We start from the raw sequence: 18467 nt of genomic DNA on the forward strand, positions 1-18467 counted from the left end.
CACACTTCGAGCACACATTTTCTCGATATACACACAAAAAAATATCTTGCAATGACACCACTGGGTTTCTGTATATTATAGCTTATAGGCTATATATATATATATTACTGTGATTTGATTTTTGATTTTACATTTCCATACCATTATTACACTAACCAACGCAACAACTTCCCAGCATCGTATAAACCACCAATGCAATAAAAATCTGCATGCTTGAAATGTGATAATCCTACAAACTTAAAGGTACTCTAAGCGATGCACGCGTTTTTTAGGCTAAAACATTTTATGTCACTTACTGCAAACATCACCTAACAACCGCTAGCTGTCTGTGTCCTGAATACACTGTAAAAAACGTGATCTGTGGACAGCAAAAACAGCAACAAAAACAACCTGGGCAAACCTAGCCCATAAAAACATAACAAACTGTTCCAGCAAATCACAAACGAGATGTGCGTTTAGGAGAGTTTCAATTGCACGGGAGCAGCACGGGATGGAGGGGGAGGAAGTAGAGAGGTAGCTCTCTGTTTTGTTTGAAATTCAACAGAAGTGACATTACCCAGCATCGCTTAGAGCACCTTTAATAATTTCGCAGCAACATATCTGTTGCATACTGCCAACGTAATAAACTAATTTCCCACCAACAATAATTATTAAATTTGCAAGAAGTTATTAAGTTTCTGGGAAGATTAGTAAGATAGTTATTACATTAAAGCAGCACTAAAGAAGATAAGACCTGCTCAGAGTGAGAAATGATATCTGTTTTATCAGTAAAAGTATGGTTGTCAAAACTTGTCACCATCTAATCCAATTTCATGACTATAAATCTTTCCATAATTTTTTAGGGTAACATAGCTTTCTAGCAAAGCTGCATTGACCATTGTGTTCTTTTCTTATAATTTAGCTATCTTCCATAATTGGAGTCTGTGGCAGCTCTTAGAACTATATGGTAACCGTATGGTTTTTAAATTTAGCATATTTGCTAGGGACAGGTCTCTGGCTCTTTATGCAAAGCTGTATTAGCATCCATTGCTTTTTACTGGGGGGCAAGCAAAAATGCTGCATAGGCAATCTTTGTATTTTAGTTATTTTCATCACCTTGCATTGAGGGCCAAGCAGCTGTGAAGGCACCCATTGTGTTCGTTTTGTTAATTAATCAGGTTTATATCATGTTACATCACATGACTGAATCATATCGAATTACATTTTCTGTTGATATAATGATTTTCTACCTACTTGAGTGTTAAACCCCTCAAAGACTTCTCAAAGTATTACTTCTCAAAGATATTTTACTTTAGTGTCATCAAGATGTATCAAATTTAGTTTTTTACCTTAATCATGCTTTGTGTCCTGCATCTTAAATAACACAATTTAATATGAACATTTCATTTGAATAGTTGAATTTGTTGGAAAACCAAGCTCATTAGCAAGATCCTCCTATTCCATATGGTGTTATTGTCTCACTACATGGGGAGACATGAATCTGTGACACTTTGCTGCATCTGATTTTTATAGAAAAAACATTAACATTACATTGTTTAATGTGGGAACTGTTTGAAATTGGCAGAGCCCTCAGGAACAGACCAGACCCACAACTTTTAATTTTATGTTTAATATCAGTGTTATGATCTAGTCTACTTAAATTGTGAGAGACCACAACCTTTACATTATGTTAAACTCAGAGCAGGGATAACACATAATATGTGGCATTTGTTGAAAGACAGTTAGAAACTAGATTATGATTATTATGATTATTATTATTATATAAAACTTAAAAGGGTATATCCCAACTTGTAGTTGGCTGTACATTGTGCACTGTTACGTTCAAAGATACTGAAGTAGATGCCGTGGACTTCTCCCGCTTTCAGGCTAGAGCAAACTAGGCTGACAAACTCAATATCTCATGCAACTACGACAACATTATGTTCTTGCTTTTCAAAGCTCGTCATATCTCTTTTTATCACATTGAACGTTCATGTTTCACGTTGAAAGATGCCTCTCCTCTGACAGAAGAAGCACTTATCTGTACTGCAGCATTTTCTGCTGAACGAGTCTCACTAGATGGACTATGACGCAGTTGCAGGTGTTGGTGCAGGTTCATAAGATGCTCTTTTCTGAAGACACTGAGTCCTGCCTGCTTCACATGCTTTCTGGTAGTGAATCTTAACAAATGCTCACTGTTACAGGTGGATTTGTTGCAGTTCCTATATGCCAAACTGCTTTTTTTGTTGCAAATCATCTGCACTATAACATTGTAATAGTTGGCTGATCTGTGGGTAATCGCCATCTCCATACTCTCCTCTCTCATGGACAAAAACAAGAAATTTGGCATATGTCTCTAGTGGGTCATTAACCAGTCCACACATATCTGCCTTCTGACACTGGATAAAGAGAGTCCAACATCTGTTTCTTGTGTTGCTGGAGAGAATATGTGTCATCACAAAGACACACCTCAGCATATAACCTAACTAGACTGTGCCACCATGAACTATGAAAGTGTGCCTGCTCAATGTAGGCTAGAAGATCAGTTATTATATTCTACATGTTATTCTATATCTAACTGCCAGTTTTCAATGGCCAACTGTCACTATAGTCTCACTCTCCAGCTTATGATATATTATACAACTGCCAGCTATCAACAGCCACTATCAAATTCAAAGGGGCTTTATTAGCATGACTGTTTGGTACAGTGTTGCTAAAGCTAGTATTACAAATAACACAATATCACAAGGAAAAGAAGACAGAGATACAGCATACAATGTATAAACATGTGAGCACAAAATAAACAGTACAAATAATGAATAATAGGTAGGGGTGAGTGTATGTGTGTGTGAGAGAGAGAGTGCGTCTCTCTCTCTCTCTGTCTGTGAGTGTGTGTGTGTGTGTGTGTGGGTGTGGGTGTGTGTGTGTGTGTGTATGTGTGTGCGTGCGTGCGTGCATGCGCACATGTGAGAACATGCTTGTGTGCATATGTGCCTGTTTGACATTAGGTTTACTTAAGTCATGTCCCTCAGGTTGTGACATTTTAAGACATATTGTGCTGCCAGGGCAGCAGAGGGCCCTTCACCAAGAAGTATGGCCATTTTATCATTGTCTTCAATGTCTATAAATTTGGTATGGTTTGCTGTAAGTTTATGAAAAAGGTCTATCTTAACATGTCATATTTTTCACAGTGAAGAAGAAAGTGGTCCTCTGTCTCAACCTTCTCTCTTCTGCCTGACAGTGACCACATATCCTTTGTTCTCTTTTAGCCAGGTTTTTCTGTGTCTGCCTGTTTCTATTGCTAGGTTGTGGTCACACAGCCTGTACTTGGTCAGGATATGCCTCTGCTTCGTATCTCTGACAGAGCTGAGATACTCTGCCAATTAATATTCTCTTTTAGGATCAGATAGGAATTCATTTTACTTAGGTTGGTAGTTACTAGGCACTATCTCTCTCTTCTCTCTCTATCTCTCACACACACACACACACCTGTTGTCTTTTTATGATCCTTTTACCTTTTCTTTTCTTTACACTCACATATGGAAGGCCGGACTTCAGCTACGCAAACGTCTATTAAACCTGATCTAACAGAGATCTCTGCACTTTGTGCTCTGAAATTCCTTTTAAATGTGTCTAGAGCAGCTGTCTGAGCAGGCTATACACTCAAGCGCATACGCATTAATTGATATAAATATAATTTTTTTGACAATTTTGAGCATTTTAGGCATAATTTCTTGCTCTAGAGATCAATCTTCACCCTAACAATTGTTTTATAATGTTATATTGAGTATGTCGACCACTGTGGCACACTACCTTGTTATGTTTTCCTCTTAAGAACCCCAGAACCAAGATAATACTCTCCAAAAATTAACACGCAAAACCCACAAGCCCCCAAATTAGACACATAGGCCCCCTTACTATTTGGATCGTTGTCATTATATCATTGACACTTGTGGGAAATTAATGTAGGCTAATAACTTGTTTAACCTTCCCGTCTGCAGGGTTATTACTGCAATTAAAAGTTTAAAACTGCAATCACACGTTGGTGGAAATTATTACGTTGGTACTGATCTCAGGGGAAGGTTCTTTACAGATCTGTGCTAGGTGTGGCCAGTTCAAGAGATCAATGCTAGTCTGTGTGTGACATCACGGCTGGTGAACATGCTGTTCTTGTTCGCACCAGTCTGGTGTGTATTCTAACATTTACCCGCTAGACTGGATAGCCTATGTATTGCAGATATCTGTAATTCAGTTTTGCCTAGTCAAAACAAACATTTTAGATATCCGCAATTGAATTCTTCCTATCCATAATTGTCATTTCAGATATCCACAAAGACATTCTTCCTAGGACAAATGACGCCACATGTGCCATTCATTTCTATGGGGTTTATCATTACGGATATCTACAATTCAGTTGCAGATATCCACTATGTGAATTACGGATATCTGCAATTAAATTGTAGATATCTGTAATTTCAGTTAGAGATATCTACAATTTGATTCTGACTAGTCATAACTCCAGTTGAAGATATCTTTAATTCACCTCAATTCAAGATCTACATGTTCCTTTTCAGATATCTTGAATTAAGTTTTGACTAGGCGAAATTACATTGTAGATATATCTGTAAATGGAATTATGACTAGTAGATATCTCAAACTGGAGTTAGGGATAGTCATAATTTGATTGTAGATATTATCAAGTTATAGATATATTGAATGAATTTTGATTAGAGATAGGCTATCTGAAATTAGAGATATCTATAACTTTCTTTCTGCCTAGTCAAAATTTAATTATAGATATCTTGAATTAGAGTTTTGACTAGGCGAAATGACGTTAGAGATATCTGTAGCTAGGGTTGCCACCTGTGTCTGACAAAAATTTTGACCATCCAATCAACCTTTTTGTTTGTAAGCAACGGCGCCTTTCGCACATCTAACCCAAGATAAAAACCGTCATTCTAAGTGACAATTGTATAGCTAAAATTAGTAAGAATGACAATTTCTAGTTATTTGTTTAGTTAATTGCTTTATTTAATAGCAGACCTTTATTATTTTGTTATATTTTCAACAGTTTTTAGTTGTGGACACCTGGGGGCAGTATTGAGAAAAAAGGGGGAATACATAATTAGGTTCTGCTTTTTTGCTTATGTGGAATAAACTTTCCTTTCTCTGTCTCTCCTTGTCCCACACACTCTCCATCTCCACCTTACCATTTCTAATGAACCTCCACGGTGCGTGCCCCCACCACCACCACCCATGTTATGCTACGTCATTTTTGTAGAGCCAATAAGGCTGCATACGTTTATGGACGTAGGCACGCTTCAATTAAACTGAAATACACATTTTGCGCATCATGTACAAAAATCCGGGACATTCAGTGTTTTATTTTTATTTTCCTGGACAGACCGTGAAAATCCTGGACAATCAAGAAAATCCTGGACAGGTGGCAACCCTATTGTAGCCTACTGCTATGCAAATTAGGCCCGCATCCCACTTTAGGCGGGAGCAGAGCATGTTGTTGTTCAAATCATAAAATCACATAGCACCTGTTAACTGTTAACTTTGTAATTAGCACTAACTAGCATAATGCCAGAGCAGCCAGAGGGCGAAGGAGTTTTTAATCGTCTTTTTAATGCTGCCTATGCAAGACAGGAGCTGGCAGCAATTATTGATGATTCAATGTTGCTTTCAAGTGACAAAAACGGCCAATTCCCAAGTTCACATTAAAACTGTTGGACATGAAAGGCCACATGGACTACAAACGAACTACAACGTGACGACAAAAGTGATGACGAGCCGCTAACTGGGCAACTCTGTTAGCAAAATCTAGTCCCAGTTTCCAACCTCTGACTCACACATAAGTGACGTGAATGACGCGGAATGATTATGTTTTCACTCGGAGAAAGGTTTTTCCAAAGCCCATGAATGCTAGGATAGCTAACAGAGTTGCCCAGTTATGGGCTCGTCATCACTTTTGTCGTCACGTTATTCGTTTGTAGCCTAGTCCATGTGGCCTTTCATGTCCAACAGTTTTACAGTTTTTCTCAGTCGCTTTGGTGCTTTTCTCACATCACTATTAACATTTGCACAGCAGTTAGTGCATTTCTCAAAACAATTAGTGCAAACTGCAAAACCTAGTGGATAACCTGCAAAAGCACGTCACTTGCTCAAAATGGATAGTCCATTCCTCAAAAGCAAGTATTTATGTCAATGAAACTGCCAGTGTCATCAAAATGAGAAGTCTTGACACCATCGTTTATGAACAAGATAGTCAAATGGCTTTGTCATGTTTTCATTATGGCAGTTTATGCTCTCAGTGTTTTCCCATCCAAAAAAAGGTCAGAACTCGGTGACACTACCTGAACATGCTCAAGACAGCACTATACAGTAGCCTACTTGTACAGCCATTTGAAAACTACAGTAAAGTTATAAATTGCTGTAGTTAGGAGAGTGAGTACAAGACACTGAATATGTACGTTTCACATTTTTACTGTGCTCCTTGCAATTCTACAGCATTGTGACAGAATTTGATAACTAGTTCACCAATTTTGTATGTAATGACTCAAGCAATGAAATGAAGACTATCAGTTTTATTGGGAATGACTATTCAGCATCCATAAGTATAGTTAATTTTGACCGACATGACAAAGCAACTGAAACATGTCCAAAAGCCTTTGCAATTTGTTCAGAGGAAGGAGAAATTGCTACTATAATGTGCACAAATAACTAAATGTTGTGGAGGTTGAACTATATGAGAATTTTCATTCTGATCTGAGAAAAGCACCAAAGCGACTGAGAAAAACTGTAATGTGAACTTAGGAATCTGCCGTTTTTGTCACTTGAAAGCTGCATATCTTTCTTTCACAAGCGTCTTACACTATATTTTAAGCAAATACAGTTGTTTATTTAGGATTAGTGAGTGTATGTTTTAACCTTTGTTGTGGCATTCGTGTTTGTCACACACTCCGACGGCAAAGGAACACTTGCTGTGGGGGAAAACAAGTTGCCACGGGGGCGGTCCTTGTCATTCCGAAGTGCCTTGAATGCACCCTTATTTTAGATGTCAACAAGACATGCTTCTTCTTCTTCCATTCATAGAAATAAGGAAATAAGCCCACTTCTTCGATTATGTTGGGGAGGGGAAATTAGCCTACGGATAGAGAATGTCTAATAAGTAGACGGGCTCTGCTACGGATCTAAAGAGCAACGTCTTGCACAATAATTTGCACTAGCCATAATGACGTTTGAGATCTTCACCTTTCATTCTGCATAGTCAAAACTGAAGATATCTGCAATTGTCATTTAAGATGTGTGACGAGTTGAATGTTGTTTTCAATAACGTGATGACAGATATCTGTAAATCAGTTTTGCCTAGTCAAAACTAAATTACAGATATCTCTATCTGACGTTTCGACTAGTCACAATTACGTTAGATATCTTGAATGACAATTCCAACTATCCAAAAGTAATTGCGACTAGTCAGAAAGACGTTGTTGATATCTACAATGTTAATTTAAGATAGTCAAACTTAGCGGGTAAATGTTAAAATCGCTTGCCATAGGTGTGCCTCATTCCACCTGAAAGATGCCCTTCTACATTCCGAAACTCAAAGAATATGAACTTCCATGTCAACGCCTTTACTCATCCCCTCTGCCGACCGGCAGAGCCGGAGACGTCAGATGACTCGAAGGTGGGTAGGCCTATAATGCTTTTCAGGTCTCTTGATAGTGCCTGCAGGTGTTCGAGTCTGTAAACTGAAGTGTGTGCTTGTTTGAAGGGCATCCCGCGCGATCTCAAGATCTAGCCAACACTGAAGGTTTTTGTGTTATAGCCTAAATTGCCACGATTTTAGTCCGTCGTTTTTGGAAGTTTGCATTTTCTGGCTGTTTTTACAACAGACAAATCAAATGTTAAGATTTTAAAATATTTGACATTTCATTGACCCGTGAGTCAATCAGCAGACACTGAACTAGGCTACAACAAATTGGCATATCCTAATTCACAGTTCAATCTCGGCGCTTTACGGGCGGTGTTCATTTGAACCTGCAAAGAACAATCACTTGCAGTATGCCGCGGATATCTAAAATATCGTCGACGGATTAACGGAGGAAGCTTTCATTTGTCAAACATTTACAGTGAATCAACAGATAGGCTAAGCTTTCTTCAATCAACACATAAACTGAGGTAAGTAGATGGGCTAGTATCTTCTTGTAGGCCTACTTTTTGCGTAATTTGAATCTGCCCAAATCGCGTTTGTAAAAGTTGGGAGAATTATTTTGGCTAGATCGGCATTAAGGGTTAGGCCTAGGCCTATATGAAATTGCTCAAGGGATATCATATCCCGGGCACCCTCCTGAATATTAAAGAGTCGCCCAAACTCCACAAGTTTAAGCAAAAATAAAATAAATAAATAATCGACAAAAACAGGTCTGATCCAATGGCTTCCGGACTATTACTGACGTTATCTGAAATACAGAAATGCTTTAATTGACATAGAAAATGGTTAAATTGTCCAAATCTGAATGCATGAAGTAGGCTGGCTATACTGTCTGAATAACTATACATGGATTTCTATGGAACGTCACGAAAACATGCGTGCGCAATCAAGAGGCAGAAAGCACCACAGAACAGAGCAATGCAAAAGAATAAAATGAGTTTTTGTGCTGAAAACTGCACCAATTCGAAATCACGATGGTTAGAGAATGTTAAATATGTTCAATATCCCTAACGGAATGCATGTCTTCGCCAAAAATGACAAAATACGATGTTATATTAATAATCCATTTAGGTTATGTTTATAACGTTGTGGACGGCCACCAAGCGTCTGCCTCAAGGCTGCGCGCGCATCTAGTTTTGTTGGTAAACAGGAAACCCAACACTGTATTGTAGTACATTTTATTTGAGTTGATTTGCAAATATGAGTTGGCCTACTCATCTTGAAATTAGAGATATTTCCTATTTTCTTCATGATTTTGGCACATTTGGCTTTTTCATATTTCAACATAAATTACATTAAAACATTTTTTTCATATTAATGTAAGTAATCAACTGGGGAAGCTTCATAGTGATATCTGCTGGATATTTATTTTTACCCTATTCACCAGTAGAGTCTTGCCTTATACTCAGCATATTGAACAAGAAAGGGTTAGTATACGAAATTGCCTGTGCACCTTCCTAAATCTTAAAGACCTACCCCTAGTCTACAAGATTATGCAAAAAAAAAAAAAAAAACCGGTCTGACCCCATGGCTGCCGGACTAGAAGGTTCAACCAGTTCCTAGTGTTTTACTTTTTTTTTAAAAAAGGAAAATATTGTTTTGTAAAGAAGTTAAATAGTTGTATATGTTGTATTAAGTTAAATAGTCCATCAATACTGTATTGTATAGGCCAAGTGAAAATACTCTTAGAGAAAATATGAAAAGTGTAGTATGACTGGATTAATGTGAAAATGATGTGTGTTTACCTCGTTCTCTCCTCCTTCACCTGTCCCCTCTCTAGAGTATATATGAATGTGAAAATAACGTGTGTTCATTTCTTCCTCTCTCTCCTCCAACTGGCCCCTCTCCAGAGTATGCCCCTCTTCTCCACTTTCCGCAAAGTCCTGTTCTGGGTTTGCTTGCCTTGCTTTCTGATGGCTGGGCTCATGGTCTACGTCACCCTTGCCGTTTGCTTGTCCATGGCCCAGACGCACAGACCCCATCATCCACAGAGCATCCTCGCCATCAACACCGTGAGCGGGAAGTTCACCGCCCCGGGAGCCGCAGCGAGCCCGGGGTACGCCGCGCAGCCACAGGGGGCCTTCTGGAGGGGCCGCATGGACGCCAACAAAACTGGACTGTGGAACCGGCTTCAGTATAAACTGGATCTGTGGAACAGCAACATCTTGCGTTCAGTCGAGGCCAGGCCACAGGGTGTCCAAAGGCTGACTCCCATGGCAGCCAGCGTCAGGGGCAGGCCCTGTGCCTTTAACCTGACCTCAGTGGAGACTGCGATGCCAGGGTTCTATACGCTACCGCTCCACATCAGGGAGTTCGTTCTGCGGATGATGTGCCGGGACTTCCCCCTCCTCAGCGACCAGCCGCGCTTATGTCACAAAGAGACTGGGAGGCCTCCTTTCTTGCTGCTGGCCATCAAGAGCCAGGACGAGCACTACGAGCAGCGGCAGGTCATCCGGGAGACCTGGGGACAGCAGGGCCAGGTGCGGGGCAGGAGGGGCACAGGCGGGCTGGTCCGCAGGCTGTTCCTGCTGGGGAGAGGTGGCGGGAGTCCCAACCAGACCCAGGAGGAGCGTCTGAAGCAGGAGAGCGAGCAGCACGGGGACCTCCTGCGCTGGGGCTTCAGGGACTCCTTCTTCAACCTGACCCTGAAGGACGTGCTGTTTTGGGGCTGGCTCGCACGCCACTGCCCGCGCGCCCGCTTCATCTTCAAGGGCGACGACGACGTGTTTGTCAGGACTCCCGCTCTCCTGGACTACCTGCAGGCGCAGCTGGACAGAGAGGAGCAGAAGGCGGCCGCAGGCCTGAAGCCCGACGGGACCCTGCAGAACTTTCTGGTGGGGGATGTGATCCGACTGGCCCGACCAATACTCTCCAAAGAGGTGAAATACTACATTCCTGAGCACCTGTATACAGGGACATACCCCACGTACGCGGGTGGGGGAGGGGTGGTGTACTCAGGCGCGCTGGCCCTGCGACTGCAGAAGGTGTCGCAGAGGGTCGCTCTGTTCCCCATCGACGACATCTACGTGGGCATGTGCCTGGAGAGGCTGGGGGTGGTCCCCACGCACGAGCCGGCGTTCCTCACATTTGACTTCCCCGAGGGGGAGGAGGAGGAGAGCCCCTGCGCATACCACAGCATCCTGCTGGTCCACAAGCGCAGCCCCGAGGCGGTGAGGAGGCTGTGGGCGGAGGTCCTCGCGCCTCCCCCTGACTGCCTCAACACCACACTCAGAGTGGACCCCACACGCGCACCCACGGGGAAGGCCCCTCCCAAACGTGTGGCACATAAACAAAAACAAACACGGGAATTAGATATCATGGACTTAATGTGATGCAGATTCTCAGGATATAGCTCTTTTTAGCTTCACTCATTCCTCTCTGACAGTAAATTAAATATCTTTGGCGTGCGGACATAACAAGGAATCTTGGACTTTGGGAAACACTGATTTTCACAATTTTCTTACATTTTATTGATAAAAACCAACATTTCAATTAATCAAGAAAATAATCCACAAAGTTATCGACTGTAGAAACAATAGGTAGTCGCAGCCCTACCCTGGGATATAGCTCCCTACCGGTCGTCATGGAATATTCAGATAGATTAGATAGTCAACTATCTGGCTGGTTCCACAATAAAACTTGTCCTGGACCAATTGAAAAGACTGTATAAGCTAGGACAAACATGCTTTTTGATAAGGATATCAGAATTAACAGGTTTGTGTATGACGTTAGTGTGAGTGTGTGGAGGGGGGCACAAGCTGCATTTCATCATATTTTCTTGTTGAACTGGTTTACAGGAAGCACTATCACTGAACAATAAATAGCTGTTTTTTGGGATGGTGGATTCTTGAGTTCAGAGCTGGGTTTGGAGCCCACAGATTACTTGTTTTTCCTGTTTTTAGAAGTGGGAAAGCCTGAGGGTTGGTCTCCATACACCCTCTCATAATTAGTCGAGTTTCTACCACTGGGGCCAGTATCGCCTATAGGGCTTTCTTCAGGTCCACATTGCCAATGACCTGAGGCCTCAAAACGCAAGAACAGAAACTGGCCCCTGCCAAACAAAGTACTTCACCCCCACCCCTGGCTTGCTAGGGGGTAGGGCTCAGACGGTGAAGTGGTGTGGACTCTGTTCCCTTGCATTCACCAGGGGCCTGTACTACGAAGCGGGGTTACTGGATTATCTGGGTAACTTCGAGAGTAACTTGGATCACGTGTGGCGTAAATTCCAGATTAACCCGTACTACGAAAGGTGGATAGGTTTTAACCGAGGTATGCTGCCATGGCAATTTACGCTGCATCTCAAACCTGCTCCGAGCAGGTTATGTTCTTGGTTAACCCGAGGTTTCCGTTAAATACAGCACACTTAACACTAGTTAAGGGTGAAGAGACGTGTAGCCTACTTTAGGAAACATGACAACTTGCCGTCCCTTTGTCCTTTTAACACAATTTAACACATTAAATGACTTGTTTTCTGCTTTTCTTGTTGTGATTGTTACCTGTTGTGGCTTTAATCCCATAATGTGAGAAATAACCAATAGTAAGTGTATGGTAAGTGCTTTACATGCTAGAATATGCCCAAAGGGTTTAAGTCTGACAGAAAGTAGTAAATAAAGATTATATTTCTTCACTCTGCCTTTTAGATATGAGAATGATAAAACACAGGCTGTCAGTCAAACACGACCATAATACATTGTCTCCTAGCAACCAAATAACACAAAAAAGATTTTATTACACATCATCATATTTACAAGAATTATTTTACAAGCCTTCCATTATTTCTTTTGCATCAATATGCTATCTTACAAGTGAATAACCCTTGGTGGATTACCAAGATAATATGACACTTCTGTAGCTTGTTAGCTATTTTGTATGAAATCAGTCTCTGAATTAGAATGTCTTACTTAGTCTAGACCCTACTTTCAATAATTGTTTTGTTGACAAATTGGTGGCTTCAGTTATACAGAATAATTCCAGCTAGTGACTAATAATATTCAACACTGTGCTGAATCCAGAAAATGCAGGTGCCTGGCAACACCTGGGAAAACTTGGTCTAGGTCAGGTTTTTCCAGTAACCAAATAGCCAAATAACCTGCACAACAACTTTGAACCGTCAAACAGCTGATGACGGAGCGATACAAGTACAAGTCAGAAAAAAATCAGTTTGCAAAACACAACTGACTGACCGATTACAGATGACCACCAGTTGAATCTCAAGAGGATAAGAGAGTGCCACCTAGTGGTCTGGACATATTGTTGAACACGCACTCTAGTGAGATCACACCCATCTCCCTCTGCTGTAGTATTATAATCTGTTATCATACAACTTTACAAGCACACAACTTCCTGTCCTGTCTTGTTCCTGTGGTAGGTTAACAGATTGGTCTGTTTGCACAGTGGGCATAGCTCTTGACAGTGTGAGGGGTCGGTGTACAGTTTAACGCCAGCCCAAGAAAAGAAAGTCTGAGTGGAAATGTATGACGCATGAGGAAATGCAGTTGGACATTTTGAGAAGAGGTTATGTCCAAGTGGTGCTTGTGTGCTGCCACAACACACACACACACACTACACACTGTTCTTGTCAACTTCCTCTTCCTCCTCATTCTCTTTGTCCTCATCATCAGACTCCTCCTCATCCTCGGTGTCTTCCTCGCTCTCTGTGTAGTGATAGTTTGTGCGGTTAGTGTTGACGAAGAGGTCACTGTCATCCTCCTCGGACTCACTACCATCCTCCTCTTTCTCCTCTCCTCCATCTTTCTGCTGCTGTCCATCTATTCTCTCCTCTGATATACGGTTTTCCTGGAAACCCTCGGGCCTGGACGAGACAAAGCTGAAAATTAACCAGTGGTACAGGATGTGTGTATGGGTATAGGTACAGGTGTGGGTGCAGGATGTGTGTATGGGTATAGGTACAGGTGTGGGTGCAGGATGTGTGTATGGGTATAGGTACAGGTGTGGGTGCAAGATGTGTGTATGGGTATAGGTACAGGTGTGGGTGCAGGATGTGTGTATGGGTATAGGTACAGGTGTGGGTACAGGATGTGTGTATGGGTATAGGTACAGGTGTGGGTGCAAGATGTGTGTATGGGTATAGGTACAGGTGTGGGTGCAGGATGTGTGTATGAGTATAGGTACAGGTGTGGGTGCAGGATGTGTGTATGGGTACAGGTGTGGGTGCAGGATGTGTGTATGGGTATAGGTACAGGTGTGGGTGCAGGATGTGTGTATGGGTACAGGTGTGGGTGCAGGATGTGTGTATGGGTATAGGTACAGGTGTGGGTGCAGGATGTGTGTATGGGTATAGGTACAGGTGTGGGTGCAGGATGTGTGTATGAGTATAGGTACAGGTGTGGGTGCAAGATGTGTGTATGGGTATAGGTACAGGTGTGGGTGCAGGATGTGTGTATGGGTACAGGTGTGGGTGCAGGATGTGTGTATGGGTATAGGTACAGGTGTGGGTGTGGGTGCAAGACGTGTGTATGGGTATAGGTACAGGTGTGGGTGCAGGATGTGTGTATGGGTATAGGTACAGGTGTGGGTGCAAGACGTGTGTATGGGTATAGGTGTGGGTGTGGCGCACATCTTGTCCCTGAACAAGTCACTCCAAGGGGCCTGTCCCTGTAGTTAGTTCAGTTTAAGTTGCTCTGTAGAAGATTGTCAAGTAAATGACTAGAAATTCAAAGTTTCTACATCCATCATGAAGGCCTTCTACACTTCAGCGGTTGAGAGTGTTCTAACTGGTAGCATCATCACCTGGTATGGGAACTCCACAGTTAGAGATTGTAGTACTCTGCAGAGAGTAGTGCGCTCAGCTGAACGTACTATAAGAACTCAACTCCCTGCTCTACAAGATATCTATTCCAGAAGAGTACTCCTAAGAGCCCAAAAGATTCTGAAGGACTCTTCTCATCCTAACAATGGATTATTCCTACCGCTGAAATCAAGAAGACGCCTATGTAGTCACAAAGCCAGAACTGAGAGACTCAGGAGAAGTTTTTATCCCCAGGCCATCCGAACTCTGAACTCACACTATACTGACTTTGCACACATTCACTCCTCAGCACTCTCAAACATTTCCCAACTCTGAATTCACACTATACTGAATTTGCGCTCATTCACTCCTCAGCACTCATGACCCCCCCCCCCCACACACACACACACACACACCTACATGACTTTTAGCACTTTTACATCCCTCTCCCTATGCTACAGACCTTTTATTTATTTTCTTATTTCATCACACGTCAAAACACACACACACACACACACATATCTGACTTTCTCCAACTTTTGCACATCTCCATAGAACTTTTTATTTATTATTTTTGATTTCTTCTTCATCTATCTACCCATGTCCTTAATTGCCTAGCCTTTCTGCCCCCACCCCCACCCCACCCCCATCCCCAACACACACACAAAACACACACACTTACATCATCACCTCACATACATACAGCACACTGCTTGCTACAGTAAGCCTCCTCTACATACTTGCTGCACACTGCCCCCCCCCCTACATACACAGCACATTGTCTTCAGGATCTTCTCCAACACACATCCTCTACATACTTACAGCACACTGCCCCCACCTACCCACACACACACTACACACACACACACACACACACACACACACACACACACACACACAGTCACTGCTCCACTCCCCTCCCGCTCACACACACATCTTCACTGTCATCACTCACATACATCATACATACAGTACTCTGCAATAGTAAGTCCCTTCACCATACTTGGAGTACACTGCCCCCCCCCCCCCCTCCCCTACCTACACAGCACATTATTTCATCAGGAAGCTTCTCCAACACACATCCCCAACATACTTACAGCACACTGCCCCCCCACCCCCCCCCACCCCCCAATACACAGCACATTGTCTCATGAGGAAGCTTCTCCAACACACATATTGCACACTGCCCTCTCCCCACATACACAGCACAATATCCCATCTCCCCTGTCATCCCCCCAACACACACACCAAGACCCCTGGCAGTTGGGTTAGCCCCTTGAGCCGTGGATCTGCCCAAGGTTTCTTCCTTGGTAAGGGAGTTTTTCCTTGCCCCTGTTGCTCTTGGGTGCTCCTTGTTGGTGCCCCCCCCAATCCCAATCCTCCCCCACCTTTCTTATGCAGCCCTTGCCACTTAATCTACTAAACCCCTCTTCTACTGCAATTTTTACCCCCCCCCCCCCCATAAATGCACAAATAGGCTGACACCAGACATAATTTCACTGCATTTCTTAATTCCAGTAACTATATACATGTGACAATAAACTTCCTTGTATCCTTGTAACAACTACAAAATACAATGAAGAGACGGTTATCAATTTTTGTTGTACGATTAATAATTACAAATGAAAAGATGACTTTAAGAGTCATCATTTTAGATTAAGTGACATAAACCCTGAAAACACGTGATTTGATCATTCAAATCTCAACAACAATTGTCCACACTGTATACATTTGGGTGTCTGAATGGCAAAAAGTGTCCTGATAAAGGTTTGTTCTTGGCACTCACCACATCCCGAGCTTCTTCAGGTGATGGATATGATCTCGGTACAGGATGAAGCTGATCTCTCCCTTCACCTTGTCCCCCTCCTCAATCGGGTCCACTATCACATAATCACCTGCAGAGAAACACACACACACACACACACACACACACACAAACACACTCTTGAGACAGAGAAAGTCTGACATATATAAGTATAAGTATATATACTCTTTTGATCCCGTGAGGGAAATTTAGTCTCTGCATTTATCCCAATCTGTGAATTAGTGAAACACACTCAGCACACAGTGAACACACACTAATCCCGGCGCAGTGAGCTGCCTGCAACAACAGCGGCGCTCGGGGAGCAGTGAGGGCACTTGCTCAAGGGCACTTCAGCCGTGCCTACTGGTCGGGGTTTGAACCGGCAACCCTCCGGTTACAAGTCCGAAGCGCTAACCAGTAGGCCACGGCTGCCCCATCATGACATCATGATAAGTCTAACGTTCGCTCACATTAATAAAATCATGGATACTCCCAACTTGTTGAGGATCATTGTAGATGAGCTTTAAAGCCTAATGGTGATGATCTAAGAGACAACCTTTTGAGCAATGCTCCAACACTGCTATACTGCTACAGTGCAATGTTCTGATTGGATGACAATTTGACTACTGGTGATTTAAGTTGTTTTCAAATATTAATGAGCAAGTGCCAGAACCACAAAACACTGAAGAAAATTGACCAGCAACACTGCCCACAAAGTTGCCTTGTGTATCCTCCGTTTAACACAGTTTTGCAGTCATGCTGGACCATAACTGGATGCAACTTTATGGACAGAGCATGTCTAAGTCTTATCAGGGTCTACCACAGAAGCCACTGGTGTAAATTATAGCTGATAGTAATCAGTGCCATATGGGTTAGGAAAGCGGATAAGGGTGAGGTAATGATGTCATATTCTCTACCTCTCTTGATCCAGATGTTCTTCCGGAACTTTGTGGGCATGCTCACAAGAAACTTCTCACCCTCAGATGTCACAGCCTCATGCAAATTGTTGCCAGGGCTACTAACAACCTGTTAAGACAAGCAGCCCAATGAGAGAAATCACAGAAACTGTATACATATATATACACACACACACACACACTGTTTTTTGTCAACACATGCAAAGACATAGGGCCTGATAAAAGTAAATAAAGCAAAAATAATACAGCATTTTAAGTTTAGACTTTACCTCATGACAAACCCTATTCTTAACATGTACACATACCAGGCATGTATGCAACAATAACCTTATTGGTTGTGTTCTCACCCTCACGATCTGCTGGTTCTCAGTCGGGGTGACATAATCCCCGAGCACCTCCTTGACGACGTGTTTGCGTTTAGTGGCTTGGGACATTGTGAATGTCTCAATTCGTCTCCAGCTGCGACACGGGTCAGAGAAAGGCGATAACAACACATTTAATCCACGATCAATCAGATGCGCATCTCCAATGTTCTGGACCAGACCACTAAAGTTAACTTTGAGGCATGCCATCAACGTTATGCCTTGATCCAGGTATGGCTAGTCTGGAACTATGGAACAACAACCATCCCGTATAGTTTGATATTACGTTATTGAGTCCCTAATGAAATAAAGATTTAAAAGCAACAGTCGGAATTAATGCAACAGCAAACATTTTGCCAAAAGCGGTTTACTTCTCTAGGACAGGCAGCTAACGTTGGACCCAGAGCCCTCTATCTAGGCTCTGGTTGGTTGGACCCTGTTGTAGGACCGTGCAATGTTAATGTTAACATAGATGTGCAACTAACCTACCGATTCGTGTAATATAATTTATATAATCTTAGAGTTTTTGGTCTAAAGCATAGAAACGTCAGTAGACCTTATGTAACAGTGCAGAGTTCTATTTACCTAGACAAGCGATAAGATCACCCGTGAGGAAGCTAGCTAACAGCTAACACGATAAATATCGTATCCGTGGCCAGTTTTGTGCGGTAGGCATGAAGATCACACACACCTTGGTAATGTAGATGAAATATCGTTGCAAGAGGCGATTTAATCTTCCATTGGGGAGTACATGGAGTAGGTTAAGAAACCTTTCAAAGAAAATGTGTTGCCACAGCTCGAAAATCCAGCGACACACTCACACGTGCAGAACTTCCTGCTTGTTTTGCAGTTTGTCAGCGGCGACAGCATTGTGGGTAATGTAGTCCATTCATGGAAAGGCAAAGTGAAAAGTGAACAGAAATATCTTAGAGAAGAATCT

The 18467-nt window shown here is 42.4% G+C and overlaps 2 protein-coding genes across 3 annotated transcripts; one reads left to right on the plus strand and one right to left on the minus strand.

The window, feature by feature from the left end:
* Positions 1–7545: 7545 nt before the first annotated feature.
* LOC143125833 (N-acetyllactosaminide beta-1,3-N-acetylglucosaminyltransferase 2) lies at positions 7546–12174 on the plus strand. Of its 2 annotated transcripts, none has more exons than XM_076287591.1 (2): positions 7546–7669; positions 9547–12174. In XM_076287591.1, the coding sequence occupies exons 1-2, from the start codon at positions 7595–7597 to the stop codon at positions 11026–11028; spliced, it is 1557 nt and encodes a 518-aa protein (XP_076143706.1). In that variant the 5' UTR covers positions 7546–7594; the 3' UTR covers positions 11029–12174. The 2 variants fall into 2 exon arrangements, with proteins under 2 accessions (XP_076143706.1, XP_076143707.1); XM_076287592.1 differs by lacking the exon at positions 7546–7669 and adding an exon at positions 7678–8163.
* Positions 12175–12405: 231 nt separating this feature from the next.
* eif1ad (eukaryotic translation initiation factor 1A domain containing) lies at positions 12406–18357 on the minus strand. Its single transcript, XM_076287595.1, has 5 exons — positions 18219–18357; positions 17513–17624; positions 17166–17274; positions 16231–16339; positions 12406–13508 (listed from the first exon to the last, which is right to left on the minus strand). Exons 2-5 carry the CDS (start codon positions 17597–17599, stop codon positions 13259–13261), a joined length of 555 nt encoding a protein of 184 aa, XP_076143710.1. The 5' UTR covers positions 17600–17624; positions 18219–18357; the 3' UTR covers positions 12406–13258.
* Positions 18358–18467: the final 110 nt, after the last annotated feature.

This window comes from Alosa pseudoharengus, unplaced genomic scaffold (assembly GCF_046254945.1).
Source record: "Alosa pseudoharengus isolate Yale_2024_CS ecotype anadromous, Long Island Sound unplaced genomic scaffold, YU_APseudo_1.1 YU_APseudo_1.1_scf_16, whole genome shotgun sequence".
Taxonomy (NCBI): domain Eukaryota; kingdom Metazoa; phylum Chordata; class Actinopteri; order Clupeiformes; family Clupeidae; genus Alosa; species Alosa pseudoharengus.

Excerpts from the sequence above, each read along its gene's own strand:
- LOC143125833 (XM_076287591.1), top strand. The coding sequence starts at position 7,595 with ATGAACTTCCATGTCAACGCCTTTACTCATCCCCTCTGCCGACCGGCA. Across the intron at positions 7,670-9,546 it reads AGACGTCAGATGACTCGAAG|AGTATGCCCCTCTTCTCCAC; the intron begins GTGGGTAGGCCT and ends GCCCCTCTCCAG.
- eif1ad (XM_076287595.1), bottom strand. The coding sequence starts at position 17,599 with ATGTCCCAAGCCACTAAACGCAAACACGTCGTCAAGGAGGTGCTCGGG. Across the intron at positions 17,275-17,512 it reads AGAACCAGCAGATCGTGAGG|GTTGTTAGTAGCCCTGGCAA; the intron begins GTGAGAACACAA and ends TTGTCTTAACAG. Across the intron at positions 16,340-17,165 it reads GAACATCTGGATCAAGAGAG|GTGATTATGTGATAGTGGAC; the intron begins GTAGAGAATATG and ends GTTTCTCTGCAG.